This window comes from Haliotis cracherodii, unplaced genomic scaffold, assembly GCF_022045235.1.
Source record: "Haliotis cracherodii isolate W230 unplaced genomic scaffold, xgHalCrac1.p SCAF_13, whole genome shotgun sequence".
In the NCBI taxonomy this organism is placed as follows: domain Eukaryota; kingdom Metazoa; phylum Mollusca; class Gastropoda; order Lepetellida; family Haliotidae; genus Haliotis; species Haliotis cracherodii.
This window is the reverse complement of record NW_027266268.1, coordinates 23,253,484-23,280,172: the sequence shown is the minus strand read 5'-3', so window position 1 is coordinate 23,280,172 and position 26,689 is coordinate 23,253,484. Positions and strand designations below refer to the sequence as shown.

The 26,689-nt window shown below is 39.0% G+C and overlaps 1 protein-coding gene across 1 annotated transcript; it reads left to right on the top strand.

The window, feature by feature from the left end:
* The first annotated feature begins 17,350 nt into the window (after window positions 1-17,350).
* On the top strand, window positions 17,351-23,513 carry LOC139459077 (glycoprotein 3-alpha-L-fucosyltransferase A-like). Its single transcript, XM_071240518.1, has 2 exons — window positions 17,351-17,414; window positions 22,045-23,513. Exons 1-2 carry the CDS (start codon window positions 17,392-17,394, stop codon window positions 23,453-23,455), a joined length of 1,434 nt encoding a protein of 477 aa, XP_071096619.1. The 5' UTR covers window positions 17,351-17,391; the 3' UTR covers window positions 23,456-23,513.
* The last annotated feature ends 3,176 nt before the right edge of the window (window positions 23,514-26,689 follow it).

The following is a 26,689-nucleotide window of genomic DNA, read 5'->3' as shown; positions in this document are numbered from 1 at the left end:
CAACCAAGTCAGCGAGCCTGACCACCCTATCTCGCTAGTCGCCTCTTATGTTAGAAACATTCAACGACATTCAATTAATTTAATCTCATGCTGACAAACAAAGTCGCCTTTTACGGCAAGCATGCTTTGCTGGAGACTTATTCTACCCCGGAACTTCTCGGGCGACCTGATTACTTACAGACCGCCGCCACATAGCTAGAATATTGCTGAGTTCGGCGTTAAACAACAAACGAACTAAAGCCTGGTTTCTCTGATTGTTCGTCAATCTTGGCATGGCGCTAGTACCGATACAGGATTGTTTGTTTGTTGTTTAACGCCGCACTCAGTAATATTCCAGCTATATGACGGCGGTCTGTAAATAATCGAGTCTGGACCAGACAATCCAGGGATTAATATCATGAGCATCGATCCACATAATTGGGATACGATGACATGCATCAACCAAGTCAGCGAGCCTGACCACCCGTCTGTCGCCTCTTACGACAAGCATAGTCACCTTATTACGGCGAGCATGGGTTGCTGAAGACCTATTCCACCCCGGAATCTTCACGGGTCCGATACAAGATTGTTGGATCCACATTTCAGAAAGGCAAAGGGAAATGCACGTCATCATTAAATGTGGATGCAGACTAGTGTCATCAACGAGGAATGGGGTTTCTTTTGCTGTTCAGAATATAAACTGCTATAGCATACCCTCTTATTCTCAGTACACTGTGTTTTTTGATACTCCAGACTAACTGTTCTATCGATGACAGACCATGTACCGTAAATATCCTACTATATTTCCTTTCTGGCCTACAAATCTTATCAAACCTTAATTCCAAACGTTGCGTGTATACAAGCAAACTGTGAAACGTTTGAATTAATATCACTTGAATACCAGGCATCGAAACACTCGTAGTGGCTCTCTCTCTATGCATTTGTTAATGCCCTTGTGTTCTAGGTAGATTTGATCCACAATCTTACTTTTCAACTGTGCTGGCACAACGATGCGATCCCAGAATATCAAGAGATGATTATCGACTGAGAATTCACTGCGTATCTGGTGGTATGCACGAACTTGTGAAGGTAGATCATGGCCATGGTGCCGTTGTACAAAGCGATCTTAGCGCTAAGGTGCTCGTAACTCCAATACCTTACGACAGTTGTAGGGGCGGTCGGGTAGCCTAGTGGTTAAAGCGTTCGCTCGTCACGCCGAAGACCCCGTGTTCGATTCCCGACATGGGTACAATGTGTGAAGCTCATTTCTGGTGTCCCCCGCCGTGATATTGCTGGAATATTGCTAAAAGCGGCGTAAAACCATACTCACTCACGACAGTCGTAGCGTTAATGTTGCTTTGAACAACGGCACCCATTTTAGCTGTATTGTAAGCAAATCACTGTCTGGTATTGAGGTTCTTTTCGTGCACTCTACCTTATGTATCTTAAATTGTTCTGATTCAACATAATCAGCTATTTCCTCCTCCAGACATACTTTATCAACTTTCTCTGACGAAGGACTTCTTGACAGTGTATCTGGTACAAGGAAATTCTTGTCTGGTAGATATTCAGCATTGGTATTGAAACGTTAAAATCTCTTAAGCAAGCCTTGAGATCATGGCAGTTGATCAACGGTTTATGATCCGTCTAAAGCTTGAATGATGTAAGGCCGTTAGGGTGCGTGAGCAGAAGAACGTAATATATCACCATGTACTTGAAGCAGTACTTAAGCTATGGCGTGACTACTGTCATCAGCACTGGCCACTACTGGTAGAGCTGGATCATAGATTCATAGAATACGTGTACTTGACTACTTGTTAACGTGTCTTTAACTGCTGTGAATGCACTATCTTGTGCTGGACCCCAAATCCATACTGAATCATTCGTGAGTGATCTCTACTCGACGGGTTGTTGTAACCATTTCACACTGACCTTGAACCTGTAGGTATGACCATAGTGAGTCTATATAGAGGGAGTGGGCACTCGGCTATTTCCGCTGGATCCCTTGCACAGTTTCTGCGCATGCACGGTAGCATCAGAATACTTCCAGTTGTGTTGACAAATTTACGCTCTCACCAAAGAATTAAGCTCATGACAGCTGACGTCTATTCTCTAGTTGTATCCTGACTATATACATATCTGTTATGATGCATGTACACACTGATTAATTAATTTCCATGTTTGTACTCTCCAATACTTATGGAGGAAATAAAGATTATTCATTCATTCATTCATCCCATATGGTTACTGTTTTTTCACTATTCATATTCAAATTTCATTCATAATACCACACCATTACAGGGCTCACGGGTGGCCCAGTCGTCTAAGGCGCCGCGATTCGCTGTGCAGAGTTGCGTCCCTTGGGCACGCCAGAAACCTATGATTGTGGGTTCGAATCCCGGTTCGCCCCGTTTATGTTTCTAGGTTTGTCAGTACCATCCCCGTGCTCGTGGGTTTCACCGAAGGGGTAAACGTCTGAGACCTGCATCACTTCAGGCTTTCCTCCCATATTAAGCTGACACGCCGCGATATAACTGGAATACTGTTAAAAGCGGCGTTAAACCAAACTCACTCACTACAGTACTCCTTGGAACTTTACAGTGACTTCAAATGTTATGTACAATAGATTGAAGGGGAAGAAATGACTGTGCAGTGTACTAAGAAGGATTATGTCTGTCATTATGCAGCTTTAGAGTTAGAATTTGCTCATTCGAATAAAGAACGAGACTAATTGATTATCATGAATAAATATTGCGCAGTTAAGATTTTGTTTGTTTGTTTGTTTGTTGTTTTACGCCGCACTCAGCAATATTCCAGCTATATGACGTCGGTCTGAAAATAATCGAGTCTTGACCAGACAATCCAGTGATTGATATCATGAGCATCGGTCCAGGCAATTGGGGCCGATGACGTGCATCAACCAAGTCAGCGAGTCTGACCACCCGATCCCGTTAGTCGCCTTTTACGAGCATGGATTGCTGAAGACCTATTCTACCCCGGAATCTTCACGGGTCGCGCAGTTAAGATCATATATGATATATGAAACATATGTAGATCGGGTGTATAATCTCTTTTTTTAATTTGGCAAAATACACGTATTGGTTTGTTAAATATGATTATGTAACGAATTTTGTTTTAATTCCTTTCATTCAAAACTATGCTTGAAAAATAGATCTGACTTGATGGGAGATGTGATGTTAGCCAGTTGAGACAGTACATGTGGACACACAGTTACATCGATTACAGCATATATACATGTAGGCACTATGTTCAAGCAGGACTGTACAGGAAATGCTATGTAACAAACAATTCTCTGTGTACTCATTACATGTTTGGATGTTATCAGTTCTGCGTTCTGGGATACAGTGATGTAAGTATCTACTACAATTAACAATACATTCATATATTAAAAATATAAAAAAATAACTCTCTGCTGGAATATGTGGTACATTCGATCGGGTAAGAATCGTATAATGTATGACCAGACGATTCATCTATTCATACCCCATACAAACAGCCAGATTTTAGTGACATGAAAATTTAAAATTCTAATTTGCAGATTAATTAGAGAAAGTGACCACATTACATAATCCCTATAAATCAAAGCTGTTAAACTGAAAATCAAATCTATCGGAGACACCCCAAGTAACGTTGCGTTACCAAGTTTTATTCATTGCTATATTTGCTACAATTCAAAATACTTTAGTGTTACATTCTTCAGAGGAAAGGGCATACACACCAGAATTATATTGCTTGCGTGTGTGAATGCATGCAATACTTGACATCTCAGTTCTCAGCTTCATAATGCTTCACACTGGCGATATAACTATAATTGAAGTTGTGTATATGGAGGCATACATAGCATGAAAAACACTTTCTATTCACCAATCTACAACAACTCAAAATAGTCAAACAGGTTTGTGTTGTCTATGCAATATCCTATCCTTAGGAACCGTTTGTGCACAGGCAAGTTGTTTAGTACAATATTTATTTTTATTAAAATCTATTTCAGTTTGTTTCCACCATTTTCTCTGTACCCGTTTATGCATGTTTATGTTGCTTATTATAATTGCTCATTTCAGTTTTCTCAAATCACGTGGATCATAAAACACTTTAATGTTTCTCCTTCCTATTCTAACGTTATAAGGTTTTAGATCATAACCATCATCTAAAACACAACAGATGATACCAAGATATATTTTATTTGTATTTATTGTTTGTACGGTCTTATTTCATTAGTCTTTAAATCTTATGCCTATTGCATATGTTCACAACAGGACCGTTAGCTGAAATAAGGAATGTAACATCCAGTTGATCGTCCAGTTATCTTTCTTTAGTTATCTTTCTCTTCAACTTTTTGTGTCTTTCACCCTCATTTATCTACAATTAACGAAAATATATAGTATAATATAACTGTTTATTCGTGGTGTGGCAGATTGTAATTGAACGAGTGCAGGTAATGTAGACTCGCCTGCACATTAGGCGGACTCTGTAATTAGATACAACTTTCTCTAAGGCGAGTGACATTGTGTATTCAAGTGTAAGCTGACCTAGTTATAAGAAGAAGATATATTTACTGAAGGCATTAATCAACCTGCATATACAGAGTGACAGTTACAATGAATTGCGATTACTAACATCATGTTCACGTGTATTCGTGTTCCAAAATTTATTGGAAAGTTTAGATTTTTCCCTGGAGTGTAATAACTACGCGTATACTCATTACGTAAATATCAAACGTCAGAACAACTAAACCTGGTTGTTTATTATCATAAACTAACAATATTTACTCACACATTTAACTTTAGTCGTCATACTTTTTTATTCTCTTGAGAGTTGTACACATTTTAAGGCACATTATGCACACTGCCACATGTGCCACGCTGAATTGATCATTCTGAACATAACATGGATATACACTGCGTTATTAAATAGTCCAGCAATATATCGACAAGATACGTATACATGTACATTGTGTTACCACACTGCCACATGTGCCACGAATTGATCAGTTTTGTAGGACTACATGTAATTCACTTCATATTGCTATCAACGTTAACTATGTGGCCACACTAATCAGGACGTCTCTCCATACATGTACAGGGTATGTGTTTTGTACTCAAGTACAAGTACATGTACATATATCAGCTGTGATACAACCAGTGTCAAAGTGGTATTCCTCAAACCACAACATAAGTATATGCTAGTACATACATGTATACAAGTACATGTACATATATCAGCTGTGATATAACCAGTGTCGGAGTGGTATTCATCAAACCACTACATAAGTATATGCTAGTACATACATGTATACAAGTACATGTACATATATCAGCTGTGATACAACCAGTGTCAAAGTGGTATTCATCAAACCACTACATAAGTATATGCTAGTACATACATGTATACAAGTACATGTACATACATCAGCTGTGATATAACCAGTGTCAAAGTGGTATTCATCAAACCACTACATAAGTATATGCCAGTACATACATGTATACAAGTACATGTACATACATCAGCTGTGATATAACCAGTGTCGGAGTGGTATTCATCAAATCACTACATAAGTATATGCTAGTACATACATGTATACAAGTACATGTACATATATCAGCTGTGATATAACCAGTGTTGGAGTGGTATTCATCAAACCACTACATAAGTATATGCCAGTACATACACTACTGCCTAGAAGTTCATTCCCCTTACACGCATGGGCAACGCGTTACGCAACCAGTGTGCATTGGGTTGGTCACGCGTGTGATACCCGTGTGCAACGCGTTGCACACGGGTGTGCACCCCGTCCGCCACTCGTGTGCAACGCGTGACACACTCATTAGAGGGGGAACAAACTTTTGATCAAAGGAGGACCCGTCTTAAAGGGGCACTGATCTAACGCAATTCCCCGGGACTGGTTGTTGCCTTTGTTATTGTTTTTTCCCAGTGAGTACCCGGATGTAGAGCAGAAATCTAGACTAGCTCGCGACCTCTGTTGCGCCATTCGTAAGCGCATTAGTCACTTTTATGGATACCGGTAGTAATAAGAGCGTATGGTCACACTGATCAACAAAATGAAATACAGTTTTCGAGATAATAAGGAAATGTAGGTATTTTTGTGGGTAGCATCGGTAATGGTGACGAAGTTTTGATAAGTCACTTGCTTGGTAATTTTGCGATTTTCGTTTACACTATTTTGACTTGAAACACAAAGTAAATATTTCATTTGAGCATTGCTTTTTTTATAGTGTGTATATTTTTTTACTGTAAAAATGTGTAACATATTTATTAAACGTATAAATATTCAGTTATTTTACAAAGTGACTGAAAAACATTTCCATCTGTATTATTATGATAACGAATTCCAAACATTTTGATGTTTAATGTCATCACCAAGAGACTGAAAATGTTACGTTGAAAAGTACATTTCTATGTTGTTTGGCTTCTAATCCTACATAATAATCTGTTGTGATGTTTGTAGGCCCTTTTGATCGTCTTAATCAATCTGGACAGATCTTTTAGTCAAAATGACTGAAATATTTACACATTTTATAAATTGCCTGAGAGAATCACATTTTACAAATTGACGGTAATCTATACACGCTTACAAAGGAAATGACCTGTGAAAACAATGTCTATCGCGCATTGAAGAATTTCCCAACCAAGACGTAGAGAAACAAGAACGAATCGGTTCAAATGAAGGAAAACAAAATGCAAATACCATAATTACAACTTACCAAATTTATGTGTATAAATAGGCAGCTTCCTTGTTCGAGGAATGTATCCGTGAATATCCACACAAAGGAATAATGTCCCACTCATCTGCAGCTATACAAAATAACTTATTCGATGTCACGTGTCTCTGTAACTATCAAAAATTCTAAAAGATATATATCGTTTCGGGATATTATAACCAGTGTTCGTTTCTCAACTGATCACTTGGATTGTTTCCAAGGGTTGGCTGAGAAAGGCCACGTGACAACTATTTTCATAACGTCCACGGTTCCTAAAAAATCCACTGAGTTTGATAACAATGAGCAACCAATCAACGTATTATCAGTTAACCCTTTGAACAAAGTATGTTGTTTTTACATCGGCACTTCACGCCATGATATGAGTGTATTCCCTTTGTTTTAGTAAACCTAGACATGTAAACACTCACTTTTGACATATCCACTGTGCAAGATAACAGTGATTAATCAATCAACGTATTTTCTGTTAATCCTTTGATGACTAGGAACGATCCGTTGATTTACCTAAAAAAGTAAATCAAGTGATCATTCATCTCTTGCTGGGCTGCCACGTGCATATTACATAACGCACATTTCACCTCACTTCAAACCTGGATATAGATTGAATAATTACCCCAGACACAATAAATGCCAAATGAGAACCTTTGTCAGGTAATCTAAGTGGTGCTACCACTAATTGTACCTGTAATAAATTCATTAACTGAGCATCAAGTGAATGACGACAAATACACAAGTATAGGGTTATACGAGAAAACGTGGATGACAACAAGGGAGTAGTAATCGTATTATCGACGCAATCCGAAATCCGAAAATGCTTTCACTGCATGGATACCTTTTTTTTAGTATTAAACTATAACCATCTGGGGTATTTCCAAATGACGACTTCCGATGAGCTCCGCCGTTCTTTTTGTCTGTTTGTTTAGGCTGAAGAAATTAATTAACATGCGCCCTTTGTCGAATCTTTATAGATCACATTTAACTAATCAGTGTTTATTCAAAAAATGCGTAAAACAAATATTGCCTCCAGCCTCCAAGTTTATTTAGCTGTCCTTGCAGACGGTAGCCCAGTCTCTGGTCACGCTCAGTTGCGTTGCGCATCATCCGGGTACTCACAGGGGAAAAAACAATAACAAAGGCAACAACCAATCCGGGAAATGGCGTTAGATCAGTGCCCCTTAAAGGGGCACTGATCTAACGCAATTCCCCGGGACTGGTTGTTGCCTTTGTTATTGTTTTATCCCAGTGAGTACCCGGATGTATAGCAGAAATCTAAACTAGTTCGCGACCTCTGCTGCGCAATTCGTAAGCGCATCAGTCACTTTTATTGGTAGTAATAAGGGCGTATGGTCACATTGATCAACAAAATGAAATACAGTTTTCGAGATAATAAGGAAATGTAGGTATCTTTGTGGGTAGCATCGGTACTGGTGACGAAGTTTTGATATGTCACTTGCTTGGTAATTTTGCGATTTTCGTTTACACTATTTTGACTTGAAACACAAAGTAAATATTTCACCTGAGCACTGCTTTTTTTTAAAGTGTGTATATTTGTTTACTGTCAAAATGTGTAACTTTTTCAAATTTATTAAAAGTCTAAATATTCAGTTATTTTACAAAGTGACTGAAAAAAACACTTCCATCTGTATTATTATGATAACGAATTCCAAACATTTTGATGTTTAATGTCATCACCAAGAGACTGAAAATGTTACGTTGAAAAGTACATGTCTATGTTGTTAGGCTTCTAATCCTACATAATAATCTGTTGTGATGTTTGTAGGCCCTTTTGATCACCTTAATCAATCTGGACAAATTTTTTAGTCAATATGACTGAAATATTTACACATTTTATAAATTGCCTGAGAGAATCACATTTTACAAATTGACGGTAATATATACATGCTTACAAAGGAAAAGACCTGTGAAAACAACGTCTATCGCGCATTGAAGAATTTCTCAACCAAGACGTAGAGAAACAAGAACGAATCGGTTAAAATGAAGGAAATCAAAATGCAAATACCATAATTGCAACCTACCAAATTTCTGTGTATAAATTTTAGGAGCTTCCTTGTTCGAAGAATGTATCCGTGAATATCCACACAAAGGAACAATATCCCACTCGTCTGCAGCTGTACAAAGAAACTTATTCGATGTCGCGTGTCTCTGTAACAATCAAATATTTTAAAAGAACTATATCGTTTCGGGATATTATAACCCGTGTTCGTTTCTCAACTGATCACTTGGATTGTTTCAGGTGTTTCACATAGGTGTCAAGTCTCAAGGGTCGGCTGAGAAAGCCCACGTGACAACTATTTTCATAACGTCCACGGTTCCTAAAAAATCCATTGAGTGATAGATAACAATGACCAATCAATCAACGTATTATCAGTTAATCCTTTGAACAAAGTATGTTGTTTTTACATCGGCACTTCAAGCCATGACATGAGTGTATTCCCTTTGTTTTAGTAAACCTAGACATGTAAACACTCACTTTTGACATATCCACTGTGCAAGATAACAGTGATTAATCAATCAACATATTTTCTGTTAATCCTTTGATGACTAGGAACGATCCGTTTATTTACAAAAAAAGTAAATCAAGTGATCATTCACCTCTTGCTGGGATGCCACGTGCATATTACATAAGACACATTTCACCTCACTTCAAACCTGGATTTAGATTGAATAATTACCCCAGACACAATAAATGCAAAATGGGAACCTTTGCCAGGTAATCTAAGTGGTGCTACCACTAATTGTACCTGTAATAAATTCATTAACTGAGCATCAAGTGAATGACGACAAATACACAAGTGTAGGGTTATACGAGAAAACGTGGATGACAACAAGGGAGTAGTAATCGTATTATCGACGCAATCCGAAATTGCTTTCACTGCATAGATACTTTTTTTAGTATTAAACTATGACCATCTGGGGTATTTCCAAATGACGATATCCGATGAGCTCCGCCGTTCTTTTTGTCTGTTTGTTTAGGCTGAAGAAATTAATTAACATGCGCCCTTTGTCGAAATCTTTATAGATCACAGTTAACCAATCAGTGTTTATGCAAAAATTCGTAAAGCAAATATTGCCTCCAGCCTCCAAGTTTATTTAGCTGTCTTTGCAGACGGTAGCCCAGTCTCTGGTCACGCTCAGTTGCGTTGCGTATCATCCGGGTACTCAAGGGGGAAAAAACAATAACAAAGGCAACAACCAGTCCGGGGAATTGCGTTAGATCAGTGCCCCTTTAAGGCATCTGTGTACAATTGCTGTCGAAGGATGCGATTCACATGCAACATGCGTGTTCAGTGGGGCTACGTGCACGGAGTAGGAACACACATATTAGCGATATTTCTATTTCTAGGAAGTTTGAGGCAATAGAATAATGTAAGGCGGGATGTTTTGTAGTCAGGTGGGAAAGGATGATAATCTATTAATTAATTTTGAATGGCCTAAAGTAGCGACTATGGTGTCGTGTAAAAACATCGGACAATCTCATTTTAGCCGAATGCTACAAATTGGTCTTGGAGAATTTTGTTTAGATGAATAATAATGTGATTATTTCTGTAACTGTTACAGCAATACTGCTGATGTGGCTTTAAGCAATATTTACTCTATCACTGACAGTGATATATATTGTTTCCAGGTTCCTCACACTTTAATGTTTTCACTATCCATGAACATTCATGTACACAATTTCTTTTGTTAAATTATGTTTAGCATGTTGAGGGTTTTAATTTAAAGTACATAGAAAACAGCACCAAAGGGAGAGGAGTCTACTCTACTCTACATGGGTCTTTGTGTATGTAAATTACATGATAGCATTTTCAAGCTCAAGTCATACATTTTCTAAATGCTACTTGGCGAAAGAAGAGAATGATAGAAGCATGACCACTGTGCAGGACTACTAATGTGCGCATGCGCCTTGACCTTCTGATATCACGCATGCGCACGGACTGCGTCTAAAACACTAGAACACGAGAATGCGACATTTGGACATGATGCAAAATCTGGTGGGGTTACTAAATCTGACTATTGTTTCCTGAATAAAATATTATTGACTTCAGATATACCTCTTATCTTTTGGTGTCATGTGACACCAGATGTTGTTATCAACCAATACTCCTGTATAGAAATATGAAACATCAATGCTTGAGAATGCTAGTGAATAACCAATTTCGATTTGCCAACAAAACAAATTCCTGACAACGTTGACAATAGCGGTAAGAATATATTCATGGATCAGTGATGACCCAGTTGTTTCCAAAAAGAAGCTGTTGCCTCAGATGAATAGATGAAGTTATGCCAGCTGGGACCACGTCAGTACATCATGTATGACTTTGCTGCAGGCTTCAATGCAGGGTTGGAGTACACAAAAACTATTCAGAGACAATCAATTCAATTCATTAATCAGTGTAACTACCAGTGCAAATGAAGAATGTTTATTATGATATGTCATTATTATTTTCCCAAAGATCAAAGATTAAAGCAGTTATCAAGATTTATTTTCCATATCTTTAGAAATACTTAATCGTTACATTGAAACTGCCATCATGATGTATTATTATGATTATGATTATTATTATTATTATTATTATTATTGATGTACATATGGTTCGCACCATATGAATATATATCAAGTTTCCTTTTGCAAGAACATATGCATGCTGTTGTGTTTTTTCAAGGTAATCTTCGTTCTCTCATTGATAACAATATTAAAAGAACAAGTATTATAAAATATGATACGGGAATATATTACACACGTTATTTACGCATCCGGTTGCTCATAATACAATGCTAGTAAACAATATTTTTGTTCCAGGGAGTGAATACCAATTAGACCAAGCCAGTTCAACATCTCATTCACTTATAAAAGACAACTTCATCATAAACTTAGTCATCATCGGAGTATTAACAGTTTTTATGTGTGACGCCACATTCCCCGCTATAGTGCAAGTATCCATGATAGAAAACGTATGATGTCTGGAAACGTAAGATCCGACGATTGTGTTATGAATAATAATAAAGGCATGTTTGATGCTGAACGCTCTGAACGAAAACAGGACAATCCGCCATTGTAGTCCGGCAACACAATGTTTTCGTAGTATTTTTAAAAAATAATCTTTGATAATATTTTGTAGATGATTTTTGCAAGGACTACCGTTTTACGAAACGCGATTTTCCGCGTTTCCGCCGATATTTCACATTATAACAATGTATATCTACAATGAAACCGACAGCTCAGAACAAACCAAATTCAACATTTTTAAGTAGTGATATCATAACTTGTTTGATAGGCATTACTTAGAAGTTGACGGATGACAAGATAGACACAATTTTTATGGATAACAACTTCTTTAATACTGTAAAAAGGCGACGTTTCGGTTTGGATCCTTATACCGTTGTCAAGCAAGACTGAATGAGGGACATAGTGCAGAATATATATAGCAAGTGGATGATTAACAATAGAGGATTAACAGCAACAACAAGGGCATACTTACTTACTTACTTACTTACTTACTTACTTTGGAGATTTAACGTGCGCTTTCCGACTGATGCGTATTTCGCACACGGGCCCGGCCAGGCCATTTAATGTGTTTCCGAAAGGGGCGAGGGTGGTCTGTGCAACCCAAGAGGGGGCTTTAGGGGTTGCTTATAAAGAATTTGGGAATTTTGAGATTTGGAATAGATGCCGATGGGGTTGGGGAGGAGAACTAAGGGAGCTGGGTATGGTGGATGATTGTTTGTTTATGTGATTTTGATTTGGTAGGTTATTATGGTTTTAGATGCGTTTTATTAGTTCCGTTTTGATTAAGAATACGCCTAAGGCCTTGAAGTTTTCTAGTTTATTTTGTGGGTTTAGTATTGCTTCTAGAGTGAGAGCCTTGTTTAGATTGAGGGTGGTTTGTAATGCGGTTCGATGTGTTAGGTAGTGTGTGCAGTGGATGAGTGCGTGTTCTGGGGTTTCTGGTTGTTTGCAGTGTGGGCAGTTACCTGTAGTGTGTTTTTTAAATTTTTTTAGGTGGTTATTTAGGTTGGTGTGTCCTGTTTGGAGTTTAGTGATTACTCTGTCGATTTTTTTTGATGGATGGAGAATTTTTGGTTTGGTTAGTGGTTTGCTGAGCACTCTTTTGATTTGGCTATTTGAGTTTAGATATAGGTTATGCTATTTTTTGTGATTTTTTGTTTGTTTACACTTTTAATTTCTGATTTTGAGATGGGTAAGTTTAAGCTTATTTCTGGGATTTTGAGGGATAGTTTAGCTGCTTTATCGGCGTTTTCATTACCGTATATTCCTACGTGGGCGGGTATCCACAAGAAGGTTATTTGTTTGCCTGCCTTAGTTAGGTCGTTGGAGCTTTTAAGTATTTGATTTATTAATTTAGGTCGGTTTTTGGTATTTTTGTTTTGTAGGGCTTGTAGTCCACTTAGGGAGTCAGTAAGTATTAGGATTTTTTGGTGGTTTTTGGATTCTTGATTGTGGAGGGCTGAGGCCATGCCCATTAGTTCTGCCGTGAATATTGATTGGTTATTTGGGAGTCGGAAGGATTGTGTGGTTTTAGTTGGTTGTGTGGTATGGACTCCGAAACCCGTGTGTTTGGAGGTCGGATCTGAGGATCCGTCCGTGTAAATGTGACACCAATTTGGCCAATTTTTGTGTATGTATGCTAGTGTGGTAGTTTTAGCTATGTTTGGGTCGGTTTGTTTATTTATTTGGCTAGCTAGTGTTGTGTCTATTTTGGGTATTTTAAGTTTAGGGGTGAAGATATTTGATTGTTTGCAGTTTTGTTTAAGATTTTTAATTCATGTTTTTATATTTGAATACTATTCCTGTTGTTTTTTTCTGAGTTAAGGGAGAAGCCCCATTTGTCAGCCCATTGTTGTATTTTAGTAAGAGATTTTTGGAGTAGATTTTTGGCCATTTTCATGCTTTTAGTGCGGATCCAGATGGCTCCATCATCCGCGAATTTTGATGTGTTTACTTTAGGGGATAGACCCTCGAATAGATCGTTTATCATTATATTGAAGAGGGTGGGGCTGAGGATACTGCCCTGTGGAGTGCCATTTTCTAGGGGACATTGGTCCGATAGAGTTTGGTCTATACCCACGGTTATTTTACGATTGTTTAGGAAGTCCTGGATGTAGTTTATTATCTGACCTTTGAGTCCTATTTTTTTAAGTTTTTGTATTAGCCCATCGTGCCATACCATGTCGAAAGCTTTAGAGAAGTCTAAGAAGATGCCTGTGGTATATTGTTTATTTAGTTGTCCTGTCTTAATAGAAGAAGAAGAAGAAGAAGAAGAAGAAGAAAATTATTTTATTATAGTGCCACCTGGTGTTTAAAAACAGTAAAAAACATTACACGTATACATACGTATGATATATAAAAACATCAGCCGACCCATGAAGGATCTATGAGGCACTTAAACTCATTAAATTATCCATTATATAAATTGGCAAGAATAATACACGAACATAATCGAAAGTACACACACACCCACGCACGCACGCACGCACGCACGAACACACACACACACACACACACACACACACACACACACACACACACCCATAAATATTACACACATTTCATTTTCAATCCACTCAATATCACGTGCGCATACATCACATACAAACACTACCCACATACTCATCTATCACTCACAAAAACATACACATTATATACATCACTGCCCGGCACGTTGTCGCCGGAGAAACATTGACGTCACTGTTGCGGCGAGAGGTTTACACAAGCTGACACACTGCATAAGGAAGCGAAGTTGATCACAAGGGTGGAAACTCAGAAACTGTGAATTGGCAGTGCAGGCTTTCCTCCATAGGTCGTAACGGATATCCGAGAAGAGGGTACAGTTGATCAGGAAATGGGTCTCGTCTTCAACTTGAAGTTCATCACAGAACTGACATATACGGTCATTAAGTGGGGTAATCGGTCGCCGGAATCTGCCGAGCTCAATTTCTAAAGGTAAAGTCGCACATCTCAATTTTGCAAGAACACTACGCTCTTGTCTGTTCAGAATATTCCGGACATAAGACTCGACGTGTGCGGATGCCTTGAATAGCCTGTAGGTCCGCAGTTTGTTCCCATTGGCTAATCCCCTGTCAATTTTGTAGACTACACCTTTAGCCTCTTGGGGTTTAGATGTGTAGTCTACAAAATTGACTGCAACTGTGGGCAATCTTACGTAGGTGAAACATCCCGCCCAATCAACACCAGAATCAAAGAGCATAAAACCTCCACCATCAAATCCGACAGCAAATCAGCCATCTCGGACCATATCATCAACTGTCCCAATCACATCATCAACTGGGACAACGTCCAAATCCTCGCCAACAACCTCCATGACTTCACCAAAAGAAAACTAACAGAAGCAGCCCATATTCGCCGCCACAAGCCATCAATCAACAGAGATAAAGGCTATTTCATCCCATCCGCCTACCATGAACTCATCAACCAATAATCACCTGTTTATTGGCTTCATGCCCCCATTGGCTTCTAGCTATGTGTTTTCTGTCCATCGTGTTGTGACAGCATAATCCCTTTGTTGTCACACCTACCTATGTTATCCCACTCTTGTATGCCCTTGTTGTTACTGTTAATCCTCTATTGTTAATCATCCACTTGCTATATATATTCTTCACTATTTCCCTCATTCAGTCTTGCTTGACAACGGTGTAAGGATCTATACCGAAACGTCGCCTTTTTACAGTATTAAAGAAGTTGTTATCCATAAAAATTGTGTCTATCTAGTGATATCATAGTTTTCATCCTCTGTGCAATCCACTCTGTTGGCATATGAGCACGAGCATGTTACAAAACACATCGCGGCCTCCCCGTAAAACGAATCCAAGCTCAAACACTTTCAATACAGAAGTTACCGCCAATGCAATCGCCCCCGACAGCTAATCCTCTCTGTGCATTTGACCATAAAGTCTACTCACATACCAAGCACCGCGCCAGGAAAAGTACCAGACGCCTCAACCGCCCACCCGTCAATATCATTGCAAGGACAGTATGTACTCCGCTAACAGTGTGGAGTACTAATTAAACATTCCAGTAATGTTACCCGCCACTATATCAGTTTTTTGTAACTTGCTGATACTATTTTGCACATACAAAACAATTATAGAGCAATACATAGCAATTATCCTCCTTTACCAACATCTACAAAGAAACACAGTGCTTAACTTAAAACACTTCAATTTGCACATATATAATAATTATACACAAATACATAATAATTATCTCCGTTTACCAATATATACAAAGAAAACAAATTTGGATACACCATATATACAAATTTGTCTATTTTTGTATATGTCGTATATACAAACTTGTATATTTTTGTATATATCATCATTCCAATCTTGTATATCCTTTGGAAATATCATCTTTCCAAAGGATATACAAGCTTGTATATATGGATTTTTTTTGCAGTGAATTAATGCTGCACTCAGCAATATTCCAGCTACATGTACATGTATACAAGTAGATTTGTACAAGACACGACGCAAGTCGATCAAAAATCAAATATGCATGTCAATAAGAATATTTAATGAGAGCATTATTATTGCAGGAATATATTCCATGTATTTATCGAACATTACATGTACCTGCAATCCATTCATCAGGGCGTACATTGTATGCATGGAGACTATTTCCATGGCCAGCCACGCATTGACGGCGTGATAGTCCCATAAAACTCCTAGATTAAAATAGTTTTCGTTGAAGTCCTTGGATTTTGCAGATTATTCTCGAATTATTTGCAACTTACCCGCTCATTATTCGCAATTTTACTGCAAACTACAAACGTTTGGGTTGTAGTGTACTGTACACAACTTATAATGTACGTCGAACAATCAGCTACTTCCTTTTCAGATAAGAAAAGGGTCACCTGATCAACAGATTGCCGTGAATGTAAACGTCTATTGTTAATGCACCATTCGCGTATTGTAATTACATTACCGTATTTATCAAAATAACCATTAACGTTCAGAAACGTTCAATCTATCCGTCCTCCCCACACCGTACATATCCATGTAACTTTTGTGATCTATTATTAATGCATTATTGATTGAATTTGTCCTGATGTATAACATATATTATACATTACGTAAATTAAGTGTAAGTCGAAATCTTGAATATTTAGAAGTCATGCCAATTAAAGTTACTGGTGTTACATAACATGGAAATCGGAATAAGATTATTATCCAAGGTTTATGATTACTTAATATATGTTTATATTAAAACGTTAAAGTCATTTCATCATATCTACACTGTACATTTAAATGTTGTTTGAAAATTGTCTCTCTATATATTTTTACTGCCACGAATAAAGACTACTCGACTCCACAGCCTTCTTTCTGTTTTAAGGTGATAACCGCGCAGACCGCTCTTCCAAATTAAATCCTCGACTATCGTAAGTCATTGTGACAATAGCAAACGGGCCCACTACACATAACAGGCAAAACGTCGCCTATTGATCCCTGCACCAGCGAGATAGTCGTGCAGTGTTGATTTGTTTTGACGCCATAGTTGTAGCATGCGGGGAAAACCTCGTTTTGGAGTCTGACCTTGGGGTCGTGCATAAATATTAAGAGAGGTCTATTGTGGCATAGAACTCGAGGAAGCAGGATGTGTACCAAGTACAGTCACAGGTATTAATGTTGCTCTCAATTAACTGAAATATTATTTTATTTGTCTACATGAATGTTTTTGAATTTACCATTGTTTTACTTATTCAAAGCGTCAGAGGATAATGAGCTCCGAGCTCCGCATATTTGCCAAAACAGATTCCAATGGCGTAAAAGTAAAAAATAGTGATGAAAGTTGTATAAATTGAATAGATAAGACATACAGAAACACTCTGTAATAATGTCAAGACGCACCAAGACTGCAGCTCAGTTGCCCATTTGCACAAAGCGATCTTAGCGCTAAGATGATCTTAACTCCCATATTTTAGCATAGGCTTACAATAGTCTTAGCGCTAAGATCGCTTTGTGCTAGCTGAAAAATAGCCATCCACGTCGCAAAGTTCAAAACAGAGGTACCACCCAGCGGCCCAAGCGTCTAGGGACATAATGATAGTACTTGTTTGTTTGTTTGTTATAATGTATCCACCCTTTTTTAAAATATGCATTGATTCTGTATGATAGTATTTTAGTGTGGTCAAGCCTCAGGATCTTTATATTGTACATGTAAATATGCCAATCGGCCTCCTAGCAGCTGGTTAATGTGTGCACCGATGGATGTGTCTGGAAATGTGAACCTGATGCATAAATGATGTAATATATGCCGTAGAATCGATTGTTATGGCAGCAACCAGATCATATTGCAAGGACACACAGGTTGTGTCCTTCGTGCAAACGCATGTGCTGTCTATTGGTGATCGATACCAATTTATTACTTGCCCGTGAAGAGATCACCCGTTTAATAAACATACAGCTGTATTACACATTGTGTAATACTAAAACGCGTGCTTATGTACTCTCGGAACACGTTTCAGGAACAAATATTGAAAGCTCTCAACATCCCTTGGCTTATTCAACGACATTACGTGTGGAGTTGATAGCTCACTGAGAGGAGCTTATGCACACTCGATGGCCCCAGCAACCTTGTTGCTAAGCTGACGTCACATGGCATTGTTTCGCCGATGGATCTTGCAACAAAATTCCACAAATTACGTCATCGGGTATTGTGACGTTATTGTAAACTTTGAGGTGCAAGGCCCGTTCCACAAGGCGATCGCAACGATAGTCGTTAGTCTAAGTTAAAGTATGTGAGTTGCGATAGTCTTAGCCCTACGATAATGTTGTGAATTCTTAAGGTGGACCTTTGTATGGTATTAAATTCATACGTTTCAACTTTTGACGTGTTTGAAGTATTATTCTGTTAGAATCAATTGGACTATGCCGTGGATCGTGTAGGTGTCAGCCTATTCATACTCAACAGTATAATTAAAAACCCCGTTATAAATGGCAAGTAATAAATACAATACTAAACTCGCTCCCGTGTAAAACCAATTTTATGAAACTCGTGAAAAGTTGAGGTATCTGACTCGCTTTCGCTCGTCAGATACCACAACTATTCACTCGTTTCATAAAATTGGTATTACACTGGAGATCGTTTAGTATTCTATATATATCATCCAAAACTGTCTCCCACAGGAGATATCGCTTGGGTTAGATCAAGCAATATCTACACTGTAGATATCGCTGCAATGAAATTGCATCACAATGCTTTGCAGACCATTGTGACGTCATTGGTTACCATGGCGTCACAATCAAATGACATCACTAATGGCTCTGCTACTGAAGCTGTAAGCAGTACCTTTTACACTTAAGACACTGCTTATTACTTTCTACAAACTGAAAATGTTGGAAAAATGATGTTGGATGATAAATAAAATCTCACCCTCGTGTCTTTTGATATGAAATATATCAACACTCGTTGATAAAAGTGGAAAAAATCCTCGGCAAGCCTCGGAGTTTTCCCACTTTTATCAACTCGTGTTGATATATTTGATATCAAAAGACACTTGGGTGAGATTCTCTATATATCATACCTTTAATGCCTATAATCCAAACCGTCTTTGTTTGTTTTAACGTTGTATAGAATAACTGAAACTGCCCAAACTGTCATTTTTTTAGAAAAAATAACGAACAATATATTTATCTCTATGGAAGAGGGTTTCATGTTTACCTCTTGTCTCATGCATTTTTTCGCATTCTGTTCCTTTTGGTGTGAGACAGAAGTGTATCGCGCCCCCAAACCGAAGATCATTGTCAGGCAACCCATGAAGATCCGGGGTAGAATAGGTCTTCAGCAGCCCGTGCTTGCCGTAAAAGGCGACATATAGCCGAATATTGCTGAGTGTGGCGTTAATCAAACAAACAAAACATTGTCAGGCCCAGCCTCGATTATTTACATGCTCAGGCGCGCTAGCTTTGTTGATGAATGCCATCGCATTCCAATTGCTGAAATCGAATCGTTCATGATGGTAATCACCGGATTGTCTGCCCCAGACTTCATTATTAAAACGCTACCGTGATATGGCACGAATATTTCTGAAAGTTACGTAAAGAACACCCACTCATTCACCTTTATCCATGGTTGTTTTGTTGACGCCGCACTCAACAATATTCCAGCTATATGACGGCGGTCTGTAAACAATCGAATCTGGAGCAGACAATTCAATGAATGAGGTCATGGACATCGATCTACGCAACTGGGATACGATGACATGGATCAACAAGGTCAGCGAGTCTGACCACCCGATCCCGTTAGTCGCCTATTATGACACGCTAACTTCACGGGGCCTGCAGATTGTCGCGACCCTTACATAAATGTTGCTAGGTACTAATGTGCACATAATTCATATAAACATGAAACGTGTTTTCTTTGCACAAACATGCGGGATGTGGCGTTACATGGATTTCAGAGATACCATTCGACTATTCTATGATTCCCCCCTCTCCGTTACCTGCAAGACATTCGATGAATGTTATGTGCGAAAAACCAATCAGAATGCGCGTATGATTTCAAGATCTTCATTAAAGAATCCCTCAGAAATATTTTTTGATTTTACATATGTCCAGCATCTAAAAATATACCCAAGACATAGTTATATGTGTTCAATCATATTGTATAATTCCGTAAGACCCTATGTGCTTTAAATTGTATCTGAAATATATGTGAACTATTACGCAACGAGTTGACAATTGTCTTAGGTATGCCCGTTTGCGCTAAGACGGAACTCGATTGCAAAAATGGCCCTAAGAGGGACAGAACAATCTTTCGCGAACTTTGCCCGACCACTGAAATGACTAACAAGAAGTCGTCATCAGCCAATTAGACTTTCTCGAGCTTTTCAACCTGGCGACTTCCATTTCAGACTACGCTTGAAAGATATGTTGACAGTTCTCGGTTAAAATTTTGAAAACTGAACAAACGAACATTCTGGAATGTCTAATATATGGTTGAGATTGTATGGCAGTGCTTCCCACGTAGGTTGCATGATTAGAAAACACATTCCCACTGTCACTTTCATGATCTGATGAGCGACGCTTTGATTGGTCGGATGAAAGGTCGTTCTGACGTGACCCGTAATGGGATGTCCTCAGATCTTTGTTTTGCGATAGCGAGAACTGAGATCTGATTATAATGAGATTGCAGAGTGCCGATCCTGTGTTTGTTGTTATAGACGGCCATTCATATATATTGTCATTGAATAGAAGGCACGGGTGTCCCATTCGGCTTAAGGCACCGCAATTCCCTGTGCAGAGCTGCATCCCTTGAGTGAGTGAGTAATATGGTTTCACGCCGCTTTTTGCAATAGTCGAGCAATATCATGGCGGGGGACATAGAAATGGACTTCACACATTGTGTCCAATTTGGGAATCGCACCCGTGCCTTCGATGTGACGAGCGGACAATTTAACCACGATCGCTTGAGTGCCATTATAACTATGATCGTAATCCCAGATTCAGCCTGGTTATGCCTCTTGGTTTATCAGCACCGGACCCGTGCTCGTTGGTGTCACCAAAGTGGTAAACGTCTAAGATCCGCATAACGTTGGGCCTGCTCATACGTCCATCTGATCAGGTTGGTTGGTTTGGTTGGTTTGTTGTTTGACGCCGCACTTAGCAATATTCCACCTATATGACGGCGGTCTGTAAATAACCGAGTCTGGACCAGACAATCCAGTGATTGATATCATGAGCATCGATCCACGCAATTGGGATCGATCATGACATGCATCAACCAATTCAGCGAGCCTGACCACCCGATCCCGTTAGTCGCCTTTTACGACAAGCATAGTCGCCTTTAACGGCAAGCATGGGTTGCTGAAGACCTGTTCTACCCCGGATCAGGACATGCATTGATACAACTGAAGCACTGTTCAAAGTGTCATTAAACATAAGACTCACTTACTCACTTACTTAAAATGCTTGTAATGCGACATTACAATATCACAATGTTAACAGTGGTTTTTTTTCATCTTTTCATAAAGGGGTGTGATTTTACATAGGACCCACCCATCTTTGGGAGAAATAGTTTGTTGTGTTCAAACTTCAACTCGAGGGAAACCCAAAAATCGTGGACGTAAACTACTAAACAGAATTCAAAGAACATTAAAAGAAAAGATAAACTTTTAACTGCAGGTAATCAGTCGTGCATTGGGAGATTTATTATATTAATATGAGAAAATCGGATGTTCTTTAATTTCTTTTGAGTAGTATATATATTTTTTGTCGCTGTATATTCACCTGTTACTTTCTGTTGTAGGTGTGGCTCAAAGATACTGAACCAACTCTCCCTCCGATCTCTGTTTGCCTTGGTGCTCATCTGTATGCTGGTAATATACTTTACCAAGGATATGATTGGAAACAAAGATTCTTCTCCACTCATCCCTGATTGGGGAAAACAAGGAAAGAATGTATTGCGTTCTCGGATCAAACTGACTGACCGAAGTAAACAGCATATCAGCGCTCATGATAGTTCACTTTCTCCGAATTCATTGCAGAGTCATCTGTCCGGCGGTACCATTATCTCTTCTGGGTACAGCGCTGGTTATAGAACCATGCCGACCATTCATCTGAGTGAAGGTGAAGTGAGGAGTTTGAAACTGTTGCGAAGGCTACATGTTATAGAAGATGCCACTGTTCCTGTTTCTCTAGATACTAAAGTTATTCTATGGTATGTCCCAACGAGATATCACCCAGTTTTATCTCAACTTCACAAGCTTCGCCATTGTCCGGAAGTTAAGTGTCGAGTGACAACAAACAGGGCATTTTATAATCAAAGTGACGCTCTTGTGTTCACTGCTCAGCTTATTCAAGATTATAAACCTCCTCCTAAACTACCGAATCAAGTATGGCTTCTACATAATCACGAATCCCCTCACCTCTGGGCTAGACATATGAATCTTTACAATGAACACTGGAAAGACACTTTCAACTGGACAATGGACTATCGAGAAGATGCCGATGTAAGAGCTCCATATGGATGTTTCGAAAGAGACAAAAATGGCATGTTTCAAAAAAGAACAGTATCTTTGTCAAAAAATTACACAAATATTTTGGCATCAAAGAAAGGTGTTGTTGCCTGGATGGTGAGTAATTGCCAGACTATGAGCCTACGCCATAAATATGTTGCGGAGTTGAAAAAATATGTCAGGGTCGATATATTTGGCGAATGTGGTTCGAAGTCATGTGCAAGATTAAATGATGGCTCTTGTCTTGAAACAATTGGAACAGAGTATAAGTTCTACCTCGCCTTTGAAAACGCTTTCTGCAAAGATTATATTACAGAAAAATTCTTTCGTTATTACAACGCAAACATGATAGTGATTGTTCGGGGAGGAGGAGATTACAGAAGCGTAGCTCCAGAGGGAACCTTTTTGAACGCAGCAGATTTTGAATCGCCCAAGGCACTGGCAAATCACATCAATATGTTGGATAAGAATGACGAGGAATATATTCAACTCGTTCGTCTCAAAGACCAATATGAATCCATTTTTGAAGAATGGCCTATTGTACAGAATGGAGTCATAACCTATATGTCATATCACAGTGATGCCAGAGCAATGTGTGAAATATGTGATAAGCTGTGGAACAAGGACAAGTATAGGAAAGCATACACGGACGTAGGAGTGTGGTTCAAGAAAGGATTGTGTTATTATCCGAAAGACGTTTAGTTGAACCAAGTCAATAGTTTCATCACACTGAAAGCAGTGATTTTAATTAAGTAAATATAGTATGTAGGGAAGTTGGTCCTCTTTTTACTTCCTGTTATTTTCACAACATTTATTTTCAGAGTTAATAAAATGGGAAAATGAGAATAGACAACGTATATTTATTTCACAGCTGGAGCTTCATTAATTGAGGCTTTTTATCACCTTAAATAACATTACTCCAACCGTCAATAAACCCTGACCAAGGCTATTACATATCCCTGTCGTACCATCAACTCAGTCATAATCATTTTGTTTATATTACTGGCTTCAACCTTTGGGTAACGGGACCCAGGCCCGAAGAAATGACATTTAAAGGTGGATCCATGTCGACTATTTGTTGAATTATACACTGCTTAACTGACAACTGAACTGCTTGGATAGCAGAATACACAGACAATAAACTCAAGCGAGTTGTTCTGATAAATGATCATTCAACCGTCAACCAACCTTGACCAAGGCTTTACATACCCCCGGCGTACGATAAACTCATAAAAGACCCCAATCAGTCATAATCCTAGTGTTTATACTGGATTCACCCTTTTGTTTACACTACTGACTTCGTCGGTCAACATGTCTACTGACCCTTTGTTCAGGCCTCTCGAATCCACTGTGATATGAGCTTCATTAATTGAGGTATATCATTATGTTAAAAAACACTACATTTATTTCTGAGTTTGAGGGGATCCAATATGATCCCCATTAATTGAAGTTTATCATTACGTTTACAGGGAATCTGTACTTTGCCCCAGCAGTTAAACCATCGCTTTCAGGTAGACATTGTTGTTATGATATGTGTATTTGCGTTACAAACAGCATCATGCGTTGTTTTGTTTTTGTGTGTGTTGTTGTTGTTTTGTTTTGGGTTTGTTTGTTTGTTTATTTAAGTGACAAATAGAGTGGGTTGGCCGGCAACACAAAGTGAGAATATAAGCTGTCAAACAAAGAACAACCTTTGTGATTGCTGGTGGAACTACGGTATAATTAAGTTCCAATGTCCATCGGGTATTGACGTTGTACCTCTCGAAGCATCCCAAATCGTAAGGACCAAAGTACGAGGGAAAAAAACGTAGTTCAGTTGAAGGTACGCGAAATGCTACCTTCCAATTACCGTCATTAACATTCTTAAATATACCTTGGACATCTGTTGTCACTACAAATTGTAAGTTGTAGTTGATTTCTATCTGCTTTTGTGTGCAAATTCTTTTACCGCTCATACTTGGAATATAGTAGGAAACTGTAACTCTGCATTTTATAAACGAACTTTTTGAAATATTATTATTTGAAAGTGCCTTCCGACTGAGAAACAACTACGCTCCTATAAATGTTAATGCGGTCGGAGCAGATGTTTCAATCGGAGGTTGTTGTTGTGGTTTGAAACCTAAGGCTCGAGTACTTGTCAACTATGTTGATTTATAGATCATATATTTTTAATTTCATCAGTTAATTGGATTTGAACATGAACCAAGTCAAAATATCGATGTTTTGTTTTTCATTTGATTAAAAAAAGTAATTATTTGTGTTTATAAATACTTTCTCTATAAACACGAAGAAAAAACAATCAATTTGTTGTTTTCTATGGTCCTTTGTAAAAGATTAATTCCACATTATTTTCTTACAATTTATTCAAGAAAACTAAAGTCATATTAGACGTGTATGAAGGGTTTGTATAAGAGTGGATGGTATACACCTGCACGGATGTCAGTTATCATAATCAGCAGGGCTTCAAGACTACCTGATTACTCTTTGCCGGTTCTGCCTTCGGAGCCCAGGAGAACAGGAGCCCAGGAGCCCAGGAGCCCAGGAGTCCGACAAGATGATCTATACTGTATAAAAAGTGTGGCACAATGCCTTCGCTATAGGCAGAATTGCCTTGACCTTTTGAATAAGTGCCTCCATTATCTGTATTGTATTGATTGTTAGTTTTAACAACACAGAAATAATCATTATAATGTGGGTATGTAAAAACTGCAGGTTGATATGTAAGTGAGTATGTATGGTTTTACGCCGCTGTTAGCACCCCTTGATAATGTGAGACCGCCTCCGTGGTCTAATGGTAGAGCGTCTGCCCGGAGTGCGGAAGGTCCGGGGTTCGATCCCCAGTCGCGTCATACAACAAGACGTTAAAAGACTTGTTGTTACCCTGTCTAGCGCTCGGCATTAAGGGGCTAAAACAAGGACTGGTCGGCTCGGAGTCAGTATACTGTGTCTGAGTAGGGTATTCATGTTAAACTGCGGCATGGTATCTCAGTGTGCTAGCACTATAAATCGGCATCAGTTCGGACTAGTACAAGCAGCCACACACATACACATACACGCGCATGCACGTCGCTATATAAGTGCAATAATCCTGGACCCGACGTTAAACCCCATTTCACCTCACCTTGATAATGTGAACAAGAACATCTCTATCATATAATTTGTTGAGAGGTGTGCAGCGAAGTCACAGTGTTGTAGCTGTAGGCCGCTGTCAGCAATATTTCATCAATATGACGTCATGGGGCATCAGAAATTGGCACTCAATGTCCCCATGTGACCACTATACCGAGTCTCCCCCATTTGTCAGACGCATTGAACACACAAAGGCCACGGGGGGCACGGGAGCCAGTCGTCTTAGGCGCCGCGATTCGCTGTGCAGAGTTGCGTCCCTTGGGCACGCCAGAAACCTATGGTTGTTGGTTCGAATCCCGGTTCACCCCGATTAAGTTTCTAGGTTTGTCAGCACCATACCCGTGCTCGTGGGTTTCACCGAAATGGTAAACGTCAGAGACTTCCACCACTTCGGGCTTTCCTCCCACATTTAGCTGAGACGCCGTGATATAACTGGAATACTGCTAAAAGCGGCGTTAAACCCAACTCACCGTCTCACTCATAAAGGCCAAGTATGCCTTCTCCCACTATCCAAGGGTACACGTTATAATTACCACCCAAAGTATCAACTATTATGAGTTACGAAATAAGAACAATATCAATATGCCGCTGCACGAACCTACATACCAGCATTCATTTATACCTCCCTCAATCAAACTATTGGACCCGTCAAGACCCGGGGTAGAATAGATCCACGGCAACCCATGCTTGCCGTAAAAGGCGTCTATGCTTGTCGTAAGAGGCGACTGGCGGGATTGGGTGGACAGGCTCGATGACTTGGGTGATGCATGTCATTGTATCCCAATTGCGTGGATCGTTCTCATGATG